Below are 20,637 nucleotides of genomic sequence, written 5' to 3'. Positions count from 1 at the left end.
CTTCTCTCTCTAAAACTCACACACATTGTCACATCAGGAGTTGGGGACTGGGCCATCTTCCATTTATCAGCTGGGGTCATGTGGTGTTTGTGTGTTTCTAAGTCAGCATGAGAAAAGCACACGCTTATGCACATACACACATGGAGGCACGCACACACTCAGGGACAAAGGGTAGGAACTCTCATTAGCTCTAATGATGTCATTAAGGATCATGCGCACATACACACAATCACGCACATAGTTACATTCTGCAAGTAAAGGTGTGTGTTAGAAACAGACAGATTCAGGTTTCTACAGTTTTTGCTTACAACATGTAAGACTCTGTGGTAGTTAATATGTACAGTGAGACTACATAGAGACTGTTCATTTAAAGAAAGTAAAGTTTTTCGAGCTGATAGTTTCACTTTTCTCCCTTTTTGAGTCCCACTCCCCTGACTTTGCTGTGTAACTGCTCATATACTATTTAACCTCTCCCTCTTCCCACCCCATCCCCTTTCCTCCTCTTTATTCTCTCCTTCTTTCTGTCTCTCCCTCCTTCCTCTGTCCAGCACCAGTGTCTGCAGGGTACCATGTGTCCTGTAGCTGCAGCATCTACAGCTTACTGTGGCTCCTGTGACCTCGATCCATCTATAACCGCCTGCACATGGGTCTTGTCTGCGCACACACACACTGACACACCCTCCACAATGTACTCACATGACATCAGCACCACACAGGAAACTCTTACAACAGGCCTGTCTCCAGATACAAACAGAAGTGATAACACATACGAAATGGGAGACATATACCCTCACACACACACTGAGAACTTGCGATATGAGGGAAGCCTGTGCTTGTCACATGAGGAAATAGTGTACAGCGGAGATGCCAGCAGATTTACATATACAGGTAATTGGTGTGTTTCTGTGTGCGTGTCTGTGTTTGTGTGTTGGTGTGTATTCAGTGGAAAAACAGGCCATAATTTAGCCTAATTGAGCTAATTTAATTAAATTTTTTCTTGAACTTTCATTCATCTAGTGAATGTCACTTTTGTAAGAGTCTTTGGTAATAAGCCCCCCGTTCTGACCCTCACTGTTTTACCACCTCTTAGCTGTTTTATCATCTACCTTTAAAACAATTTTTAATGTGCCTTTGAGGGATTTTTGTATCCCCAAATCCCTCCTGTGAGCTTCCTCTTCAAGTCATCACTGCTCATCACTGCACTCTGCCTCAAACATTTGTTGACATTTTTGAAAAACTAAAGTTTTAGCTGCTTGTGAGTCAGTTAGTGATCAGCCAGGCAGATTAAACACCTGCTTATTTCAAACTACTCATTCCCAGAGGAAGTCTTGAGGGGGCTCTTCTTATCCAGATTTGTAGTTTCAAGTATCAAATCAAGTTACCTGAGTGAAAACACACAATAAGCTTCTGTACACCTTCCACCTTTGATATAGCTTTCTTTTACATAATGTTGCAGTTGAAATATGATGAAAAAATGAATGCCTCAGTTCAGCAACATTGTCGTGATGTATTTGAGTTTTAAACATTTGGACCAGAATGCATTTGCGTCCGTCACTCTGACCTATGACTGCTGGAAATCCAGACTCTCACCTCAGTCCTCTCAGACACTACAACAACTAATACACAGTAGGGGTGTCGCAGTGTACTGGCATTGATGATAACTGTGATAAAAAATGAAATATTGGTATTGTGTTGATAATACAAATATTATGATAATATTGTGATGACAGCCTTGTGGATCTTTTATCAGTTTATCTTGTTGCCTTTTCACTATCCATTAAGTGTTATTGTTGTTTTTCTAGCCTTTGTACAGTTATGGTTACAGACTCTTGCCAGAAAAGACACAAAACACACAATTAACAAAGTTAAAGATGAATTTGACTGATAGCATTATCATTATTATAATTACCTCATTTTTGTAGAGATATCGCAATAATATTGTTATCTGGAACTCTTTTGGCCATGATAATCGTGTTGCGAAAATCTGATTTCATGACAGCCTTAATACAGGATGTACCCATCTGTGAATAACATTGTTCATAGAAAATGAGAGCTTGCAGAAACCAATTCTGCATTTACTCTAAATGTGTCGGCCGCTGCAATCAACGGGCTTTAGAGACAGATGCCCTTCCACACACTCACTCACACACCAAGGCAGCTGTTGCAATGTACATTAATAGCTGTAACGTGGTAACTCTCTCTGTGCTGTACACTTGTGTGTCATTAAAACTTAGAGATGGGCGCTTAAAAGCTATTTCAATGTTCTGTACTATTTATCAGCCCAAAGGGAGTAGGAGTGTGCGTGTGCGTTTGCGTGCGTGCGTGCGTGCGTGCGTGCGTGTGTGTGTGTGTGTGTGTGTGTGTGTGTGTGTGTGTGTTGGTATTTGTAGGTGTCAGGATTTTTTGTCTGTCCACACCATTTATCTGGGTAGTTACATCTGTTTAATCAAAACTAATTGTGGTTGTGTGTGTTATATGTGTGTGGGTGGTTATAATTACATGTGTTTTGTGTGTATTTGTGTCAATTTAGTTACTATTTAAGTGTCCCTCTGTTGTGAATATTGTTCTGTGTATGTTTTTCTGTTGTGTGTGTGTGTGTGTGTGTTGGGGAGGCAGGAGTGGGGGGGGCATGGGGTGGTTAGGATAAGAGTTTCTAGGTGATGCTGTGACACCATCTGGGCAGAGGCACATAAAGCTGTCGCCACCCACCATACACCAGATGTTTCTCATGCACACACACAGACACTCACACACACTCACACACATATGATATGCTATACTTCTCTGGGAGAAAAACCTAAGGTAGATAACGCATAGCGCCACAATTAATGTTTTAAATACATACTGTTGTGTTCACACACAACTTATATTTATAATCAATAAATCCAGTCAAACGCAGAATGACAGTTTTTAGGCATGTATGTATGCAAACACATGAAGTGTTTTATTTACATGTGTGTGTCACTATGTGTATTTTCCTGCTTCAGTTATCACAGTAGTAAAGACAAAAGTCCCAGACCGGTGGTTAAAGCATGGTCTCATTTACAGCAGTAGTCCCTTAACACTCCTAAAAATAATGCACATATGTGTGTAATTGTGTGCACGTGCATCTGTATGTATATATGGTCCTGTATGTATATCTCACCAGAAGGGCCGTGACAACCTATCTCCCAGAATGCCTCAGGCCTGAAATCGACTATGCACCTGTGATAGTGCATATACATGTACAGTATGTGGTGTAGTGTATGTCGTGTATGTTCATGTTGTAACATGCGCGTACATTGGCAATACAACTCCCAGTACAGTTGCAACGATGGAACTATTGTTACTATGTTATTTATAAGCACATCTGTCATGTGTTTCATGAATAGCATATACTGTGCACAAATCCATCAGAATTACTTTGCTACATGCTGTCTTTAAATTTGTAATCTGCTTGGTGAGGACCTCACAAGTATATTTTGAATCCCTTCGCTCTGTGCTGAAGCCATGTCGCATACTACTGCAACTTATCCCCATTCACAAACATCATTCATTAAAATGAAATGCACCAAAGAAATCAAATCTTAGGTGATACAAACTCCATGTCGTGATGTTTATTATTTTGGATATTTTCCGGTTACTTTTAACCACAATAAATATAGGTCTTGTTTCTATCAGTCCCATATTTTTTTATGAAAAAATGAGCTGTTTTAGATAGACCTTTTTACAACATGATTGTTTGCATACTGGAATTAGAACTTACACTACTGCAGATATACTGCAGATGTTATGGTGTTGGTAAATGGTGATATTCATTAACCAATGTGTTGACAATCTTACTGACAGATTATTGTTGATATTTTCTTGCCTCCCATCATACTTTATTTTTTTGTCTTGCTTGCTCCCCTTCTTCTGTCCTTTCTTACTCTTAAATAGACTCTAACCTGGAGCCCTTCACCACCTATGAGTATAGAGTGAGGGGCTGGAACAGTTTTGGACGAGGCGCCAGTGATTTTACAACAGTGACCACCAGTGAAGACAAACCATGGGGTGTGGCACCGCCCCGCTGGAGTCGCCTTGGTGAACGCGATGACATCATCCAGTTACAATGGCAAGCACCTGCACGGCCTAATGGTGTGTATATGTGTGTCACTAGTGTTTGGATGTTAAACTAGTAATAAAAAGCCTTCTCTGTTGATCAGTTAATTAACATCAGTAGACGGCTATTTATGATTAATGTGCATGTAGACTCAAAGATATAGATATTGAGAAAAATCTGCCATTAATTGTCAAAAATTAAACCACTTTTACCATTTTACCAGGGAACATCACCCACTATGTTATACTGCGGGATGGACAAGAGCGTTACTGTGGTGATGAAAATAGTTTCACTGATGTGGGTGGGATCAGGCCTTTTCAGGAATACAGCTACCAGCTGAGGGTCTGTAACCGGGCTGGTTGTACAGACAGCACACAGGTAAGACTTTTTATGTTTGGGTCAGTGCTATAATAGTTTTGCTTTGTCAGACTAACATTTTTTATGTTACATCACAGTATTAGCTCATTAGCAGCATATGTGGCTAACCTCATGTTTACCTGTCCCTCAAATATGATGCCATGTCTGTATCAGTATTGAAGTTATTCGGGGAGTTTCAGGGGGAGCGTTCAAAGCAAATACACAGAACTGGGCTGCCCTGCCTATTCATAAAGCTTGAAATCCCCGTATCAGCTACTGAGAAAACAAATTAGTGTCTCGCACTGATTAGCAACACTTGCAATGTCCTTAATTGTTATAATATAACATTGTAAAGTAATATTGTAGATATTTTGTACAAAAAGACAGTAAGATCCACCTTTAACTGGAAAAGAATTGTCTGTTCTGTTGATTCCAACTCTATTCCAACTGCTATTTGATGGTCTCTGTCCTGCCAGCCTTAAATGTAGAGCTCTGTCTCTGTGTCACACCAATCTATCCACATACACACACACACACTCTCGCACACTTTCCAAAACATTACTGTTGTAGCACCCCTTTTTATAAAGACATTATTCCCCTGTATGATTATCTGATGGCTCCTCTAAAGATGGACTGAGCTTCACTGAACTGAGCACCACTTTACTCAGTATTTTAGTTCAGTCTTTTAATTTAAGTGTATCACTTGAAGGACAAGAAAGAGGCCTAAAAAAAGTATGTTGGTGTGTGCGTGTGTGAGAGAGAGAAATCAGAGTGAACATTGCTCGCTCTTTTAATTGCTATTTGCATTATCTGATAGATGAAAGGAGAAAATACATATGTTGATGTTTTGTTAATCAATGTTGGGCCAGTGTCTTGTCAGTGTTTTTTTTTTCTTGTCAAGGAACAAAAATCAGCTTCATCCCCACTTATAATACAATAATCAGTACATTTACCATAATATTCAACAATGTTATTCTTATTCTCCCACACACCTATCTAAATACAAATGTGCAAAATTTTTTTCCCTTTCTCTGTCAAGGAGAAATTGCTTGGACATGCAACTTACTACTTCACACTAGGTAAATTTACAAAAGTAACCTTGCAGCATTGGTCTTTTGCCGCTCCTCTGATCCATTGTTTGGTCAGGACCTTTCAGCTAAATGCCCTTTCACCCTCTTGTAAAAGCCGCATCAGATGCTGATGTCTAAACACTGTTTGCAACATGATTCAGGTACATGGTTGTTGTGCGAGTGATATTTTACAAATTCTAAACTTGCCTGACTTTTGTTGCTAAGAAATTACAGTGTGTGATGTTTCCATACTGTGTGAACTCTGTACTGTTCCCGTGTCGGAACAAGTTGTTATTTAGCCTTGTTTCCGCTCTCCCTCTGTACGCGAGGCTCTGGATTTGCTGAGCCTACCTGATGTTTGTGATAGCGTCCATAATAGCTTCACACAGAACTCCCCCCTGCTATCTTTCTGGCTGTAGCCGAGCTGATATCACCACAACAATTAATTTCTCCGGCTTAGAGGTGATGAAAGCTCACGTTGAAAATTGTCTTTGTGGCTTTTTTTTTTAAAGCTAATTTAACATCTCATTATTTTGATGAGCACGTTCTTACGTAAAGAGGAAGCCTGCAGCTCTGTCAATGGAGGGGTTGATGATGGAGGATGAGATGGAGGTACAGTTTGTTGAACTAGTTATGAGGGGTTGATAGATAAATAGATGATGGATGGATTAATGTATACAATAAATGAATTCTGGGGAGAAAGATGACATGGATGAAATAGGAATGAATGGATGTAGGACACAGATAAAGGAAGGAGTGGTACATTTCAGAGAGATAAAGAGAGAAAGAAAGATGTATAACAATTCTCATAAGACAGTAACAGAATCACAATTTACACACATTGTGATTCTGTCTCTGTAAATGTATTACAAGTGATAGTACATGTTGATTTGTGAATATAATTGCATTTCCATCCACATTACTGTGGCTGGCTCCCTCAAAGACATCCTCAAATATCAGTGGACATCCTATGATTAGGCTGCCACTTGTAAGTAACTAGTAGACTGTGTTTAGAGTCATTACTCTTGTGATGTTTAGAGCGTGAGCAGCCAGACCAGTGCAAAGAGTGGAGCCCAGGTAAAGCTCGTAAACCTGTGCAAAATCTGATGCTAAGGTGACCTGCCAATCACTAGACTACATAATGTATACCATAATACTTACACATCTCAATCAAACATAGCAGTTATCATTTCATTGTCGCAATGTCTTTGTCCATATTGAACAATAAGGTCATTTCACTTAAACTAAGCTGTAGTTTCTGAAAACTAAAGATCTTTTGGTTCTTCACTCTACAACATTAGCTCATTTATTTTATTTCTCTGCTATCTCAAACTGGGTGGACTAGTAGGCTAAGTGTCTGAACTTGTTTGCTTGTGGTAGGAATAGTAAAGTGCATTCATTCGTCCTTTCTTATCTGTGGTCTAACTTTACTTTGTTTAAGTGACTACAATTATAAAATATAAATCATATATATATCATATAAAATTGACCTGATGAGACCAAAACATAGCGCTGCAGAACAGCATGTGTCAAAACAGCCACCCCAATTATTATCTATGTACAACCCTCACACCGGTGGCGGCTCAGCGGCAGCTAGGTGTGCTGTAGCGCGTCAAATATTTTTCCAGGGAAAAGGCTGTTTTGTACTTCCCACCTCCCGTAGTAGCTCGACTTCCCTCTCCTCACCTCTTGCTGTCTTTGTTGCTGTCTGTCGCTGACTGTCGCTGTGTGACCCATGGATGAGGAGAGACTTGTTGAGGTCAAGAAATATAAAGAGATATACAACCCATAATTGCTTTACTACAAAGTGATAAGCAATAACTCTGGGTATTGGCTCATCAGGTGAAAAGAGAAAAAGAGAAGTTTAAATTGTGGGTGTCTGCACACGTGATTTTAAGTTAATGTCTGCACATTGTCCTGTTTTATCTGCATGGCTGGAAACTTTCTCCATTTAGAGGAGAACTACATGACCAACAGGAGAACTCTGTCCATTCACTTGAATGGAAAAGTGGTCTTTTACTGTCCCCTCATAAAGCTATACGCAGTTACACCACAAACTCAGTCTTTGTCTTCCATGTTCTCTCTGTCCACCTCTCTTTCTCACACATACATATGTTCAGTCAAACAAGCACACACTCCGAGCACAGGGTGGAAGGGGAGTGAGTTGGAATTAGTTTGTACACCAGTGAAAATTGGCCAAACAGTCCCAATTATGGGATAACTTGGGCTAACCTAATACACCACTGCAATTACCTGGCATCAGCCCCCTCACACATACACATACACACACACAGGCACAGCACAACAAACACAGGCACACACAAACACACACCTGCTGTGACAACAGAAGGTGCTGATCTAATACGGTTGGTCACTTAGAGAGGAAGGAACAGCGATTGGTCCTCCTCTGTCTTCGCATCCTTTTGTCCTGTTCTTTCTGCTATTCGTCTCCTGTCATTCCCCATCTTAATGCTGCACTCTCCAGTTTCTCCCAACTGTTGTCTCTTTCCTTTTTTAACCTCTCTCATCCTCACTCCTTCCCACTATCTAAACACAAGTTTCTCTTTTACAACAACTGTCATCTGGTGTCCAGTATTCCCCCTTCTCTCTTTTCTGTATGCCTCTCACAACCCCATTTTCCTCTGTCCCTCCATGTTTCCATTCCATTGAATACAGAGAGAAGGACTGGATGAAGAGTATCCTAGTGAAGCATGTTTTTTTTCATGTATACAGATATTCAGTCTACCCTGTTGATAAACTATGCATGGATCAAACATTTTAAATCAAACAGGATCAAAGACAGATAGGTAGCATCACTAGTTAGTTAGTTGCACCCCAAAAGGAATCCAGATTACCCATGTGCATCTATCTCTTTAGTAACCACATTTGACTGTAATCTTCCCGTATCCATGTACTGCTCAACACTGGGTCCTAATTTCTGTAAATCGGAGTTAAGCTGTCCACCAAAGCACCACTTAGGTTGGTTATATGGCTTTTATTTACATTTTGAGCAAAAATATTGACAGGCATCTGAGTTGAAAGCACACTGAAACACACTTCCCCTGCATCTTCCTTATCTTCTTCTTCTCTGCCTCCTTTTCTGTTTGCTCCCCTCCACCTCTTTGTGTTTGTGTGTGTATACCTGCATGTACCTGTGTATGTTTATGTGTGTGCACGTGCATGTGTGTCTCCATAGTTGTAGTAGCAGTGTTCTAATTGCATAGCACTGTGTAGGACAGGTGGGGGAAGTGCTAGTGACAGTCTATTAAGGCAGGATATCCCTGTTGCCATTAGCAGCAGATTGCCCTGTGATTCTGTGGTCTCCACATTCACCCAGTGTTCACAGGGGCCAACAGATACTACACTAGGAATTTACAATAAGATGGTCACTCACAAAAATGTACGAAAAAGCAGCAGTTTTTTTGTATGACCTGAGCCTAACAGGGGATTGCTTGATGATTTGTTATGTTTTTTCCCCACCGCCAACATAATTAAAGAGCTTATTACAGGTGGCATTGCTGAAACAGTTTTCAATAGGATTCTTTGTCATGCACAAATGTTAAATCGAGCAGATCATTTAAGGCAGGGCATCTGTGTCGCTATCAGAATGGGTGATAGAATAGCATTCTGGAGAGATGATCCTTCAACTGGAAACAACAAACTGTTAATGTCCAGTATTCTCAGACTGGTATACCGCTCTTGGTAAAATTGCCAGTAATATGTAACAGTACATTCACTGTGTTGGTCAAATACAACAGCTCATGGTGCTGTAGTATGGTTTTTCCATAGCATGCATAGTGGATGTTTTTTTGGCCATATTTAGCTGTAAGTTGTATCATCATAATGTCTTGCTGTCCACATTTTACTCATCTTTCTGTTTTATTTTTTTGGAAATAAATTGCACCAGCACCTGCAAATGTCTTCTTCTATTGTTAACACGGTCTTTATTACCTCAAAAAGAGAAGCCCTGAATTTAGATGCAGCATTTTATTAGGTTGTGATCATGTTAATTACGTTCATAAATGATGACAGCAGAAATCCATCTGTTATTGACTACTTTTACATTCTGTAAAATATCAGAAATGTGTTATATTTTATATCGTATGTGTGTGTTTCCTTCTGTTAGCATCTGTGTGTCTGCTTCTGAGCCTCTTTGTGTGTTTCCATGTCCACGTGTGTGTTTAGGTGGTGGCAGTCACAGTCCAGGGTGTCCCTGAGGGTGTGCAGCCTCCAGTGGTAACAGCTTTAAGTCCCTCCTCCCTTCATGTGAGCTGGTCTGAACCTACTCATCCCAAAGGAATCATACAGCAATACCACTTGAACCAGACAGGTGTTGGAACCATAGTAACGCACACTGATGGACCCAGAAATTACACTGTGACTGGTAAGATACATGTTGTATCATTCTGCTGCTATCTGCTCACTTTTTCCTCCCTTTTTCTCCAGTCCTCAACTCTCTCTGTCTTTTTGTTCTTTCTTTCTTCTTTCTCTCTTTCTTTCATCTGTACTCACTTCTTTGTATTATTTTCCTTCCCTTACCTGCTTTCTCTTCCTCTCTGTTTTCACCCTTCTCGTCCGTTCCTTCTCTTCTCAGTTCTAGTTTCTTTCTTTACTGTGTTCTCCCTGTGTTTTCTTTTTCTCTTCCCCTTTGCTCTCTTTTGCTTCTGCTCTCTCACATCTAATATTGTTTCTTCAGCTCTCACTTCTTTCTCTGTCCTCTTACCTCCTCACCTTGTTCTTCTCCTTACCTATCTTCTTCTACACTTCTCCTACACATCTCTACTCCTATTCCTCCCTTCTTACCTGGCAAATCCTCTCCTCCCCTTTCTCTCTTTTCCTTTGTCATGCATTTATTTATGTATGCTGGTCTCTGAAAGCCATCTAATAAATGAATTTACACCTGGTTCCCATCACACTCTCTCTGGCCCAACTTCTTACACAGACACAAACATACTCACATGCACATACACACACAGAAGAAACAAAAACACAATGAGCCGGAAGGACACTCAAACTCAGTAGAGAGGTGTACACAAGATCAGGCTCACACACAATCCTGGTTGAAAATATTGTCACCCTTGAATTTTAAGTACAGAATTTAAAATATCTTAAGAAATATATGCAAATGAACCAAGAATATAGTATAACCAGAATATTTGATAAAATGTCCAAAGTTAATTAACATAAAAAGGGGCTGATTGTTTCCAGCTTCTTTTTCACAATAGCAAAAACATGAGACCTGTGTGAGAGCATCAGAAATGCTATTAAAATAACATAACAACTCCAAGGACTACAAAACAAACCCTAAAAATCCTGGTTCAACAGTTTGTAATGTTATCAAGAAGTTTCAAAGTTATAAAACTGTCAAGACTCCTCCAGGACGTGACACTAAGAAGAAAATCATTGAGAGAAGTCTGCGAAGGTTCCACACAAACATCTAAAGAGCTTCAGGCAGACTGGGAGCAATGTGGAGTGGCTGTTTTCAGTCTGTACCATACACCATCCACTAAAGCAAGTAGGGAAGGCTCCATGGGCAAAAGCCAGAGAGGACACCACTATTGAAGGAAAGGTACAAAAAGGCAAGACTAATGTTTACAATAACCTTCATAAATAAGCCACAGCCTCTCTGGGATAATGGTCTATGGACAGATGAAACCAAAGTAGAGCTCTCTGGGAATGCAGTGCATCAGTTTGTGTATAAGCAACAAATTGAAGTCCATAAGAAGACCCGACCTGTAATAAAACATGGTGGAGGTTCTATCGTGTTGCGGGGGCTGCTTTTCTGCCTCTGGTACTGGAGGCACTGAATGTTTCAAAGGAATCATGAAATAAGAAGATTACCAAGGCATTTCAGAGTGAAATGTGTTACCCAGTGTCAGAAAACTAGGTCAGAAGCGAAGGTATTGGGTGTTTCAGCAGGACAACATCCTAAAGTACACAACCAGCAGCACAAAAGAGTGGCTGGAAAAAAAACGATGAACGATGAACCTGACCTAAATCCCATTGAAAACCTTTGGAGCGAACTGAAATTTGCCATTGCAAAAAGGACTCCTGTAAACTTAAAAGAGCTTGAACACACACAGAAATGGAAGAATGGCAGAAACTACCTGCAGACAGGTGCAAGAAGCTTCTAGATGGTTTAGAGGCTGTCATTGTTGTCAAAGCTTCTGCAACCAAATATCAGTGAAGGGTGCCAATACTTGTGTCCAGGATATATTTTGTGTTTGTATTATTTCACTCTTGTGCAATTTTTGGTTTTATTTTGTTCAAAAAAGTGGAAATTTTATTATAATATTTTGATTATACAAAATTGGTTAATTTATATTTATTTCTGAGGACATGCTAAATCCTGTACTTAAAATTCTGGGGTACCAATAATTTCCAGGATTGTACATACAAACTTGAGAAAACACAAACATGAATGCACAGCAGAACAAAAGCAGTTTGAGACACAGAGCTCTAATAAAACACTCAGATGTAAAGCAGGCACACAAACAAAAGTGTTGGCTCGTCTTAATGTATTGTAGATCTGCACACAAACATGGTGGTGTCAGGACTAGGTGATTTGTGAGTCTTGTTTTATCTACCCTGAGGAGGAGCAGTGTTGTTGGCCCTCTGCCATCCGTCACACACACACACACACACACACACACACACACACACACAAACATCTGCATGAAGCACTGTTAAACAAATATTAGTTGTCTGTATAAAACAAAACATAATTGGAGAAAACAGACAAATACCAATAGAATAATATATGATGTGATAATTTTATCACAGAAGACATACTTACTGTCTTTTTGGACTCAAATAGCTCACTTCAAATATGAACTATTTCAAAGCTGATTTGATTAGCCCCCTTTAAATTTCTACATATGATCAAGTGATGACATCTTTTGAAGCTGAAATCATTGGCATTTCCCTTCACAGCTCCTCTCTGCTCTGTCTTGGACTCAGACCAGGCGTCGGCTTTGCCAGTAGCCAATAGACTATTCCCATGGTGCCTGTGGTTGGCTTGTATGGTCAGGAGTTGTGTGCACACGAGCATGTGTGTTTGTATGTGTAGGCATGAGGCAAAGCAAACAATGCCAAATAGAGATGGTAATGTGTTGTAATACTGTACCAGCCCCATGTGCCAGTGTAAGCAACCAGCATGTGTGTGTGAAATTTCCCTGTACCCCAGTGAGACACTGGAGAACCCTGCGTATTCAGCCAAAACCACTACTCGACCAGTCTCTCTCTCTTTCTTTATCTCTCACTTTCTCTCCCTCTCTCTCTCTCTCCCTCTCTCTCTGTCTCTCTCTCTCTCTCTCTCTCTCTTCCTCTCTGTCTCTCTCCACTTCACAGCTCTCTTTGTCACAATACTTGCATATATTAGGAATATGTTAGTGTTTTAATGTATAGCAACGAGAGTAAGAGAGTGAAAATCAGTTTCACTGTAACAAAGGAACACAAATCAACTTTTTATAGCAATAGCAGGTTAATCAAAAACCTTGAATGGTTCCTGTTCTGCTGATCAGCTCAGAACAACCCTACTATTTATATTTATATATTTCAACTGAAGAAATAGGCTTTTGTTTCATTCTCACTTTCTTTATGCTAATTGTATTTAGATTAAATCAATATACTTTATCAGCAATCTTTGATTTTATATTGCATATGAACTTCAAAATATTGATATTGTGTTTTTAGGCTATAGTTTATGTTGTTTCTATTACATTTGTCTTATGTTGTGTTTGTCTTTTACACACTCATCCCCAGCAGGCACATACACACAGATAGTGCATATATGGACTTAAATGTTCCTCTACATATTGTATGTACGAATGTGATGTTACGGTAATGAGTAACTGCCATTAAATGATAGCTGTTGAAATACAAAAACTCTTCAGTGAAAAGTGAAACAGAGATAGAGGTAGGCAGAGGGAGAGAGGTGGGGAGTAATTTCAGCAGCAAAATTAAATAAAGATGGAGTTACAAAAAGATTAGACAAACTGAAGGGGTGAAGATGCACAGAATAACTCTTTTTAAAAAAGATTGAAGGAGAAAAGGAGAAAGGAGTGGGACACATGAAAAGGTGGATGGATGTAACTAAGTGTTTTCAGTGAAATATGAACAGAAATAATTGCTGTGCTACTCCCTCATCCTTAATGTTTAATATGCCATTATTCATCTTCTCTGCGTCTCCCTGACGGCTCTCACCACTTTCAGAGACAGACACTCAAAGAGCTCACACACTCACTCTCTCAAACCACAGAAATTGGATAAATGTTCTTTTTTTAGCCACAAAAATGTTGATTTTAGATTGAATCACTCTTGCAATGTTGTAATTTATTTGATCTGATAAATCTGTGGGGCCAAAGATGCCCCCTCCCGATGGAGTATTTTCTTTAGTCTGTGAGGTATTAATTTATCAAGAAAAGTTCATATAAATTAATTCATACATACAAACATAATAATACTATTATTATTATTATTTAAATTAACCTGTTACTTTATAATAAAGATATAAAAAGCGCTTACTATGCACTTTCAGTGCACTTCTTTACTTGATCTCCTTGCACTTATTAAATAGATGTAGTACTAAGTACTTATACCAAGGTCTCTTACTGCACTGAAGATTTAGTGATGTCCCTCACTTGTAAGTTGCTTTGGATAAAAGCGTGGCAAGTGCACCTTTAATCAACACTGAATCTTTCATTCTGTAGTCCTAATATCAGTGTGGATGTTGCAGGTTGTGATGATGCTTTTAACTGGTTCACAGTGTTGTACTTAAAATTAAATAAGCAGCGGCCTCCATGATGCCAGAATCTAAAAATATTTAAAAAACATTTTGGCTTTTACTATTTCCTGTTTAATCATTGATTTGCCTTAGGAAAAGCAAGAAATAGACTCTTATTAATAGCATTTTTAGCAGTTCTGAAAAGAGACACTTCACTGAAAGAATTAAGCACTACTGTACAAAGACACCCCGTGTGAATCGATATTAAGTATTGCTATCATTAGCTCACAATGAATTATTGCCTGCAATTATATAGATTATGGCATTAATCATGTGTTTAATTGGTCTTTTGTAGGCTCATTATTAATTCAGAACAGCAGGGAATAGAGTATGTTCTTTTATTTATTAATGCGTTTCCCCCACAGTCCATGCTGTGATTGGTCCATGCCATAGGTACAAGCATGTAGACATGGGAAAAGGAGTAGAGGAGATGGAAAACAATCTTTATCATGTATCATATGTATCCTGAATCTGTCTTTTGTCAGTAGTGTCAGCAATACTGAAAGAGTTTTTCAGCCAGCTAGTTAACAATCACACCCTGTAACACTTTCATTAATTCTGTTTCTAACTTTAGTTCAGCAGGCCTGCAGTTGAATGGTGGAGCTCAATGGGACAGGTAGCAATAAAGAAGCTTGTTCTCTGTGATATACTGGATCCACTTTACCGAGCTGAGTTGATCCTGCCAGAACCCTCACTCCTGTTTAGGTCCAAAGTCTGTCCTTCTGTTGTCTTCATAAAGGAAAGGGACAGGGATGTATTGTCAGAGAATTGAGGAAGACTGAAAAGATGAAAAGAAGTTGTTTTTTTTTCAGCGTTAACAGATATAAACTAATACAAATTGGTTTTAACATAATCAAGAAAAATAAATGCATATTTAAATATTTATTTTAAGTTAAATTTGTGTAAATGAAACTCAGCAACTGGTTAAAGAAGAAATTAGAAATAGGAGTGACACATTGACACTCAGGATTTAGGCCTACATGTTCTCTACATTATCATTTTTGTCATCAAAAATTTAGCTCAAGATTATCCTGAAAATAAAACAACACACATTCTTCTTCTTTCTCTCTCAACTGTCTGGCCTTGTCTTCTACACTTGTATGTGTACTTGCATGTGCTTCTTTTTTTTGGGGTGGACCACAATAGCGAGGCCAGTTCATTCGCCACTCATAAATGTCCGTGACTGAGTGAGTGATAGAGTTGAGTGTTATATTTCTAACATTGGACCATGGGTCAGCAGAATGCCATGTGACTGAGTTGGAGTTTCCCCATTGGCCATTGCTCTTTCAAATTAAATTGGCACCAATGGGTCCTATTAGGGATCGTTTACAGCCTGCAGTGTTGCCAATTCAGCCCATTTGTCGCTAGATTCAGAGACTTTTTCAGACAAGACTTGGTATAAACTTAATATATGGCTGGACTGTATATGAGTGCCAACCATGGGCTTAGGGCTACACCAGTTGGGCAGTCACCCTGGTTTCCCGATTCATTTAGCCTTTCCTCCATTACAGAAAATGAACCACTTTCATTACATGTATTATTATTACTAAAGAAGGCAGAGGAATAACTAAACATACGTCACACCAAGCAGAGGAAGCAGGAGAGAGAGAAGCTACTGGTGACTGTTTAGATCACGAAACTGCAGATCTGAATAGCATGTAAAAAACAGAAACACCAGTAACCGAAAATGAGATGATATTCTTACTGCAGCACAGCAATAAAAGTGCTGATAAGAATTTAAGGGTTTCTGTCCACTGAGACACTAGAGGGCTTTAATTTGGAACAGATACAGGAAGTACTGAGTTTGTATTAATATGTAATTAACTTTAACATGACTAACAGGAGCGACTGAAAACAAGGCTTTATACTAAAACACTGGTATGACCAATTATACATTTCAAACAGATGTAATTATAAATAAAGACCTGCCTCTAATATAAGCCTGCCTCAAATACGTTTTCAGGAAATACAATAGGTGAAAACTGTTGTGTAACCCAGAAGGAGGCTGTGTGAGAAACTAAATAAGAAAGATATTCTGTCTCTTTTAACTTTCTCTCTGAGCAATAATTTTACAAGTTAATATAGCTGAAGTCAGAACATAGTCTTTGTCTTTAGCTTATGTGTTTGGTCATTTTGGTTATAAAATCTGGATTTTAACAGTTCAGAGCAGCAACTTGGAAATGGCATGGAATTTACCATGTAGTCTTAATGGGTGTGTGTGTGTGTGTGTGTGCGTGCGTGCGTGCGTGCGTGCGTGTGTGCGTGCGTGCGTGCGAGAGAGAGAGAGAACCTGATCTCATTGTTCCATTCCAGACAGTCTCTGCATTAGGGAGCCACAGACAGGAAGTCAAACTCTTAATTATTTAGGAGAGGTGTTATCAAAGCTCTCTTCTATCTCTCTTTCCTCTCTCTCTTTCTTTCATTTTCTTCCTTGTTCTTAATGCATCTGTTCTCTTCTTCTTCTCTTTTCATCTCAGCTGCTTTCACGTCATGTCTTAGCTGTCCTCACATTTCTCTCTCTTATTCTCCTGCATGGCTTTCCTACTTTCTCTCCATCTTCTCTTTGACTTCACTATCTCTCTCTCTCTCTCTCTCTCTTTCTCTCTTTCTGACTGTGTGGTGTATCAGGTAACTGGCATGGTCTTGTGGGCTAGGCCCATCATCCTATCATAGTCTGTAATGCAAACAGGGCTTGGCAACCTGTCAATAAAATGCTGTATTAAATCAGTTATTTTTACTGCACCACTGCAACACACACACATACTTAAGAGAACTCCACAATAGTCTCACAATCAAGTCTCTTGTTTGAGTTTTTCTCCCATGCACACTTTGACTTTTTACTTGAATGTAAGCACCAACTCTTTCCTCTGTCTTTACTGCCAAAGTCTCTCTACCTTACACAAACACAGACCAGTCTCCAGTGTCCAGCTCTTACGATGACAGTTACAGCCTTGTCTCTCTATGTGTTAGTGAGCCGCTGGTTGCTCACATCAAAACGCCCTCCACCTGTTTTTCACTTCCCAGTGATCACTGTTAAAATGATTGAAGCTTCCTCTGTCTTTCTACAATCAAGCACATAAGCACACGTGTAGGCACGGGTAAGCGTACGTACAGGTATGTGCATACAAGCACATGCGCGCGCGCACACACACACACACACACACACACACTAACACTCACTCACCATCGTCAATCCGGTGTTATTTCTCCAGCAGAACAACACTGCCCTCTTCAGGCTGAGTGTTAAAGATAATTTGAAATACACTAAGAAACAGCAGAGGTGTTTGTGTGTGAGTTTGTATGCAGCTGCACATACACATTGGATGAGAAGTATAACTGTGCTTGGTTTGGTTTATATTTAAGATTGCATGAGACACAGTGGTTGGAGAATCAGGTGATGCTTCACAGAGTTTATTTGGCCTTGTAGTTCTTCAAGTTTCTGACTGTGAGCTCATTGCATTGAAGGCGGAACTGATAAATCAACTTTTACAAGCATGCTCTAGAATCAGTCCCCTGTGTTACCTGACCTGAATTTAGGCTTTAATTAATAGGCAAGGGCAGCATTTAAAAGCATTTTGGTTATTCTGTTTATGCACACATTTTCCTTACTTCTGAAGCCATTGCCACATGTGGTGTAGTGTTGGTCTGTGGTAAAAATATTACAGCACAGTTGTCAGCGCAGTTTTTGGCCCCATCGGGACACTGTCGGCCTGTATGTACGAAAATCTAGTCAAGGGTTACCGCTTTATTTAGTGTTGCAACAAATGACATCACTCGCAGTGTAGATATCATTTACTATGCTAGAGTGCACACTCGCATATACACACGCTTAGTTGCGCAGTTAAATAGTGTAACAGAGCCTTACGCTTCAACCCTAGTACTTTCGTATGGCTGGCAGATTTTCTTTATTTAACCCAAACACAGGGCAACATTGTAAGAACATTTGTGTGTGCGCACACACACACACACACACACATATACACACATACACACACACACATTGATCAGAGGTTGGGTTAAGCGTGGCAGGCTGCGAGGCATGTTAAGCAGGCTAAGCAGTAGAAAGAGACGTGAGGAAACCGTGGCGAAGCACTCCGCTGTGCATTAGACTGTGTGTGTGTCTGTATGTGTGTGTGCGTGTGTGTACATGTTCACTGCTGTATGTGGTCAACACAGGGTGGGTACCGGCATACATATAGCAGCTGAGCCAAACAGTAGGGTGTCAGCCTCCAAATATACACAGTTGGAAACAGCAATAGATAATTTAGATAATTACCTAAATTATATAAAAAAGGTGTTTATTTTACAAGTGCTAGAATTTTGATCCTTTTTCACCAAATTACAGGTGTGATACGTTTATGTAATTAATTCGAAACATCATTGACTTTTAATTCTATCTCACATATGGTGCTTAAGAGTCCCCCAGTCTCTATTTGCCCTTCGATACTAAACATATGGAAGTAAAGCCATGAAATAGAAGAAATTTCACTTTTATTTAGAAAAAAAATCCATTATTTTGAGTCTCAACTAGACATTTCTAAATATTAAAATATGTTTATGTAATGCATCAGACATCATAAATAGTGTAATAATATTTATTGTTTCACCTAATATGAATGCAGATTCAAGGCAGAAACATAGAATTTAACACAGTGTATAATGTGCCAAAGCCTGTTCTCACAGTCATCCTTTTGAAATAGTCGTTTTACTTCATTCATTTTCCTTTGAATTTGATTTGTAAGCTGTTGTAGCCTGTCGGCTAAGTGAATGACCATAAAATATCCAGTCAACCCCCATGGCAGCATTAAGGATTTGCAACCATCCATTCATCCTCATCCATCCACTTAACATTAAGAACAAGACAGAAAATACATGTGAAGAAAAAAAGGTTTTCAATAACCAGAAACTAGTTGTAACTTTGTTTAGAATATGTAGGATTTTTAGCTGATTACAGTTTTTAAATCTTACTAAAATAGGTTGAATATCACACCAAAAACTGATTGCCTGTGGATGCAGTTAAAGGATCACTCAGTCACTATGTGATTTCTTTTAGACTGCATAGCAGGTGTCTATAAATAAATCATGTCTGGACGCTGTAGCCTAAACGCATACCAAGGTATCATAATTATCATAGATCAAAAGCTGATGACATTACAGCGTTAGACCGGTCCTATCCCATGTCAGTTCCGCGGCTGCCCATCTTTACGTTGTTTCATTATTGAGTTATGGCATGCATAATTTAACACCGACAGATATGGATCCATCCGTTGAGAGTGTGGAAAGAACAGAGGGAGGGAGAGTGAAACAGATAGAGAGAGAGAAAACAGTCAGGAGGAGAGTGGGTGATACAGGCTGAGAAGGCTTTCCCTCTCTTTTACCTTTTTGCCTGTTTTTCATTTTGTTGGTCTTCTCTTCCCTTTTCTCTACTTATACTGTTCTGTTATCCCTCTGTCCATTTCATTTTTTGAAAACTGTTTTTTACTTGTAAGTGTAAGATTGATCCTTTGTGATGTTTTAAGCATATATTCACACAAGTCTGCATGCTACAGGTTTGCAGCCATACACAGACTACAGTTTTGTGCTGGTGGCCTGTACAGCTGTCGGATGTGGAGCCAGTTTACCTTCCACAGGACACACCCTGCAAGCTTTCCCTGCTGGTACACACACACACACACACACACACACACACACACACGCACTTCCTGCAGAAACTTTATACCTTAATTGAACATATACTGTACATTTTAGGAATTCTCTGTTTGATTTCATGCAGTGACATTTATTTAGAAATGAGCGGTCAGTCCAATCCCACAGGTCTTCCACAGATGTAAGACAGAAAACTGCCATACATTTTTCTCACATGAATGTACATCGCTAATGTCAAATATGACATGAATACATGAAATCATACATTTACAAAAGATTTGTGGTTATGTATATTTTTTGCCTTTCGTTGACGTAGATTACTGGCAAAATATCTGACATTTTCAAATATATTTGATTATTGTAATAGTTTAATTTAATTAATTGGAGGACCCAAAACAATATCACAACTTTAACATATTATCATTTTAATTAATATTGACATTCACCAATCTCTTACATTTTGTAAATGTCTTTTTACCATTTACCTTTGTCTGTGTCGTCTTTACTGATTTCCTCTTTTCGGATGTTTTTCTCCTTTTCCTGTCCGCTCTTCTCACTTCTCCTTTCTCCTCCCACTGCTCTCCTTTTTTGAATCATCCCCCTCTCTTGTCCTTCTTTGGTCTCCCTACAGTGGATCTACCTACCCTTCACCTTTCTCTTTCTCTCTCTTCTTCCTCACTGTTGACTACAGTGAAATG

General features: G+C 39.3%; 1 protein-coding gene across 1 annotated transcript in view; it reads left to right on the top strand.

Moving 5' to 3' along the window:
- ush2a (Usher syndrome 2A (autosomal recessive, mild)) overlaps nt 1–20,637 on the top strand; it is a 205,466-nt gene that overhangs the window by 143,160 nt on the left and 41,669 nt on the right. The window contains 5 exon segments of the mRNA XM_056372888.1: nt 549–888; nt 3,919–4,116; nt 4,305–4,459; nt 9,694–9,892; nt 19,843–19,950. Coding sequence (XP_056228863.1) covers nt 549–888; nt 3,919–4,116; nt 4,305–4,459; nt 9,694–9,892; nt 19,843–19,950 — 1,000 coding nt within the window.

This window comes from Seriola aureovittata, chromosome 1 (genome assembly GCF_021018895.1).
Source record: "Seriola aureovittata isolate HTS-2021-v1 ecotype China chromosome 1, ASM2101889v1, whole genome shotgun sequence".
Lineage (NCBI taxonomy): Eukaryota > Metazoa > Chordata > Actinopteri > Carangiformes > Carangidae > Seriola > Seriola aureovittata.
The sequence above is the reverse complement of the archived record's forward strand: the minus strand, read 5'-3'. Positions and strand labels throughout refer to the sequence as shown.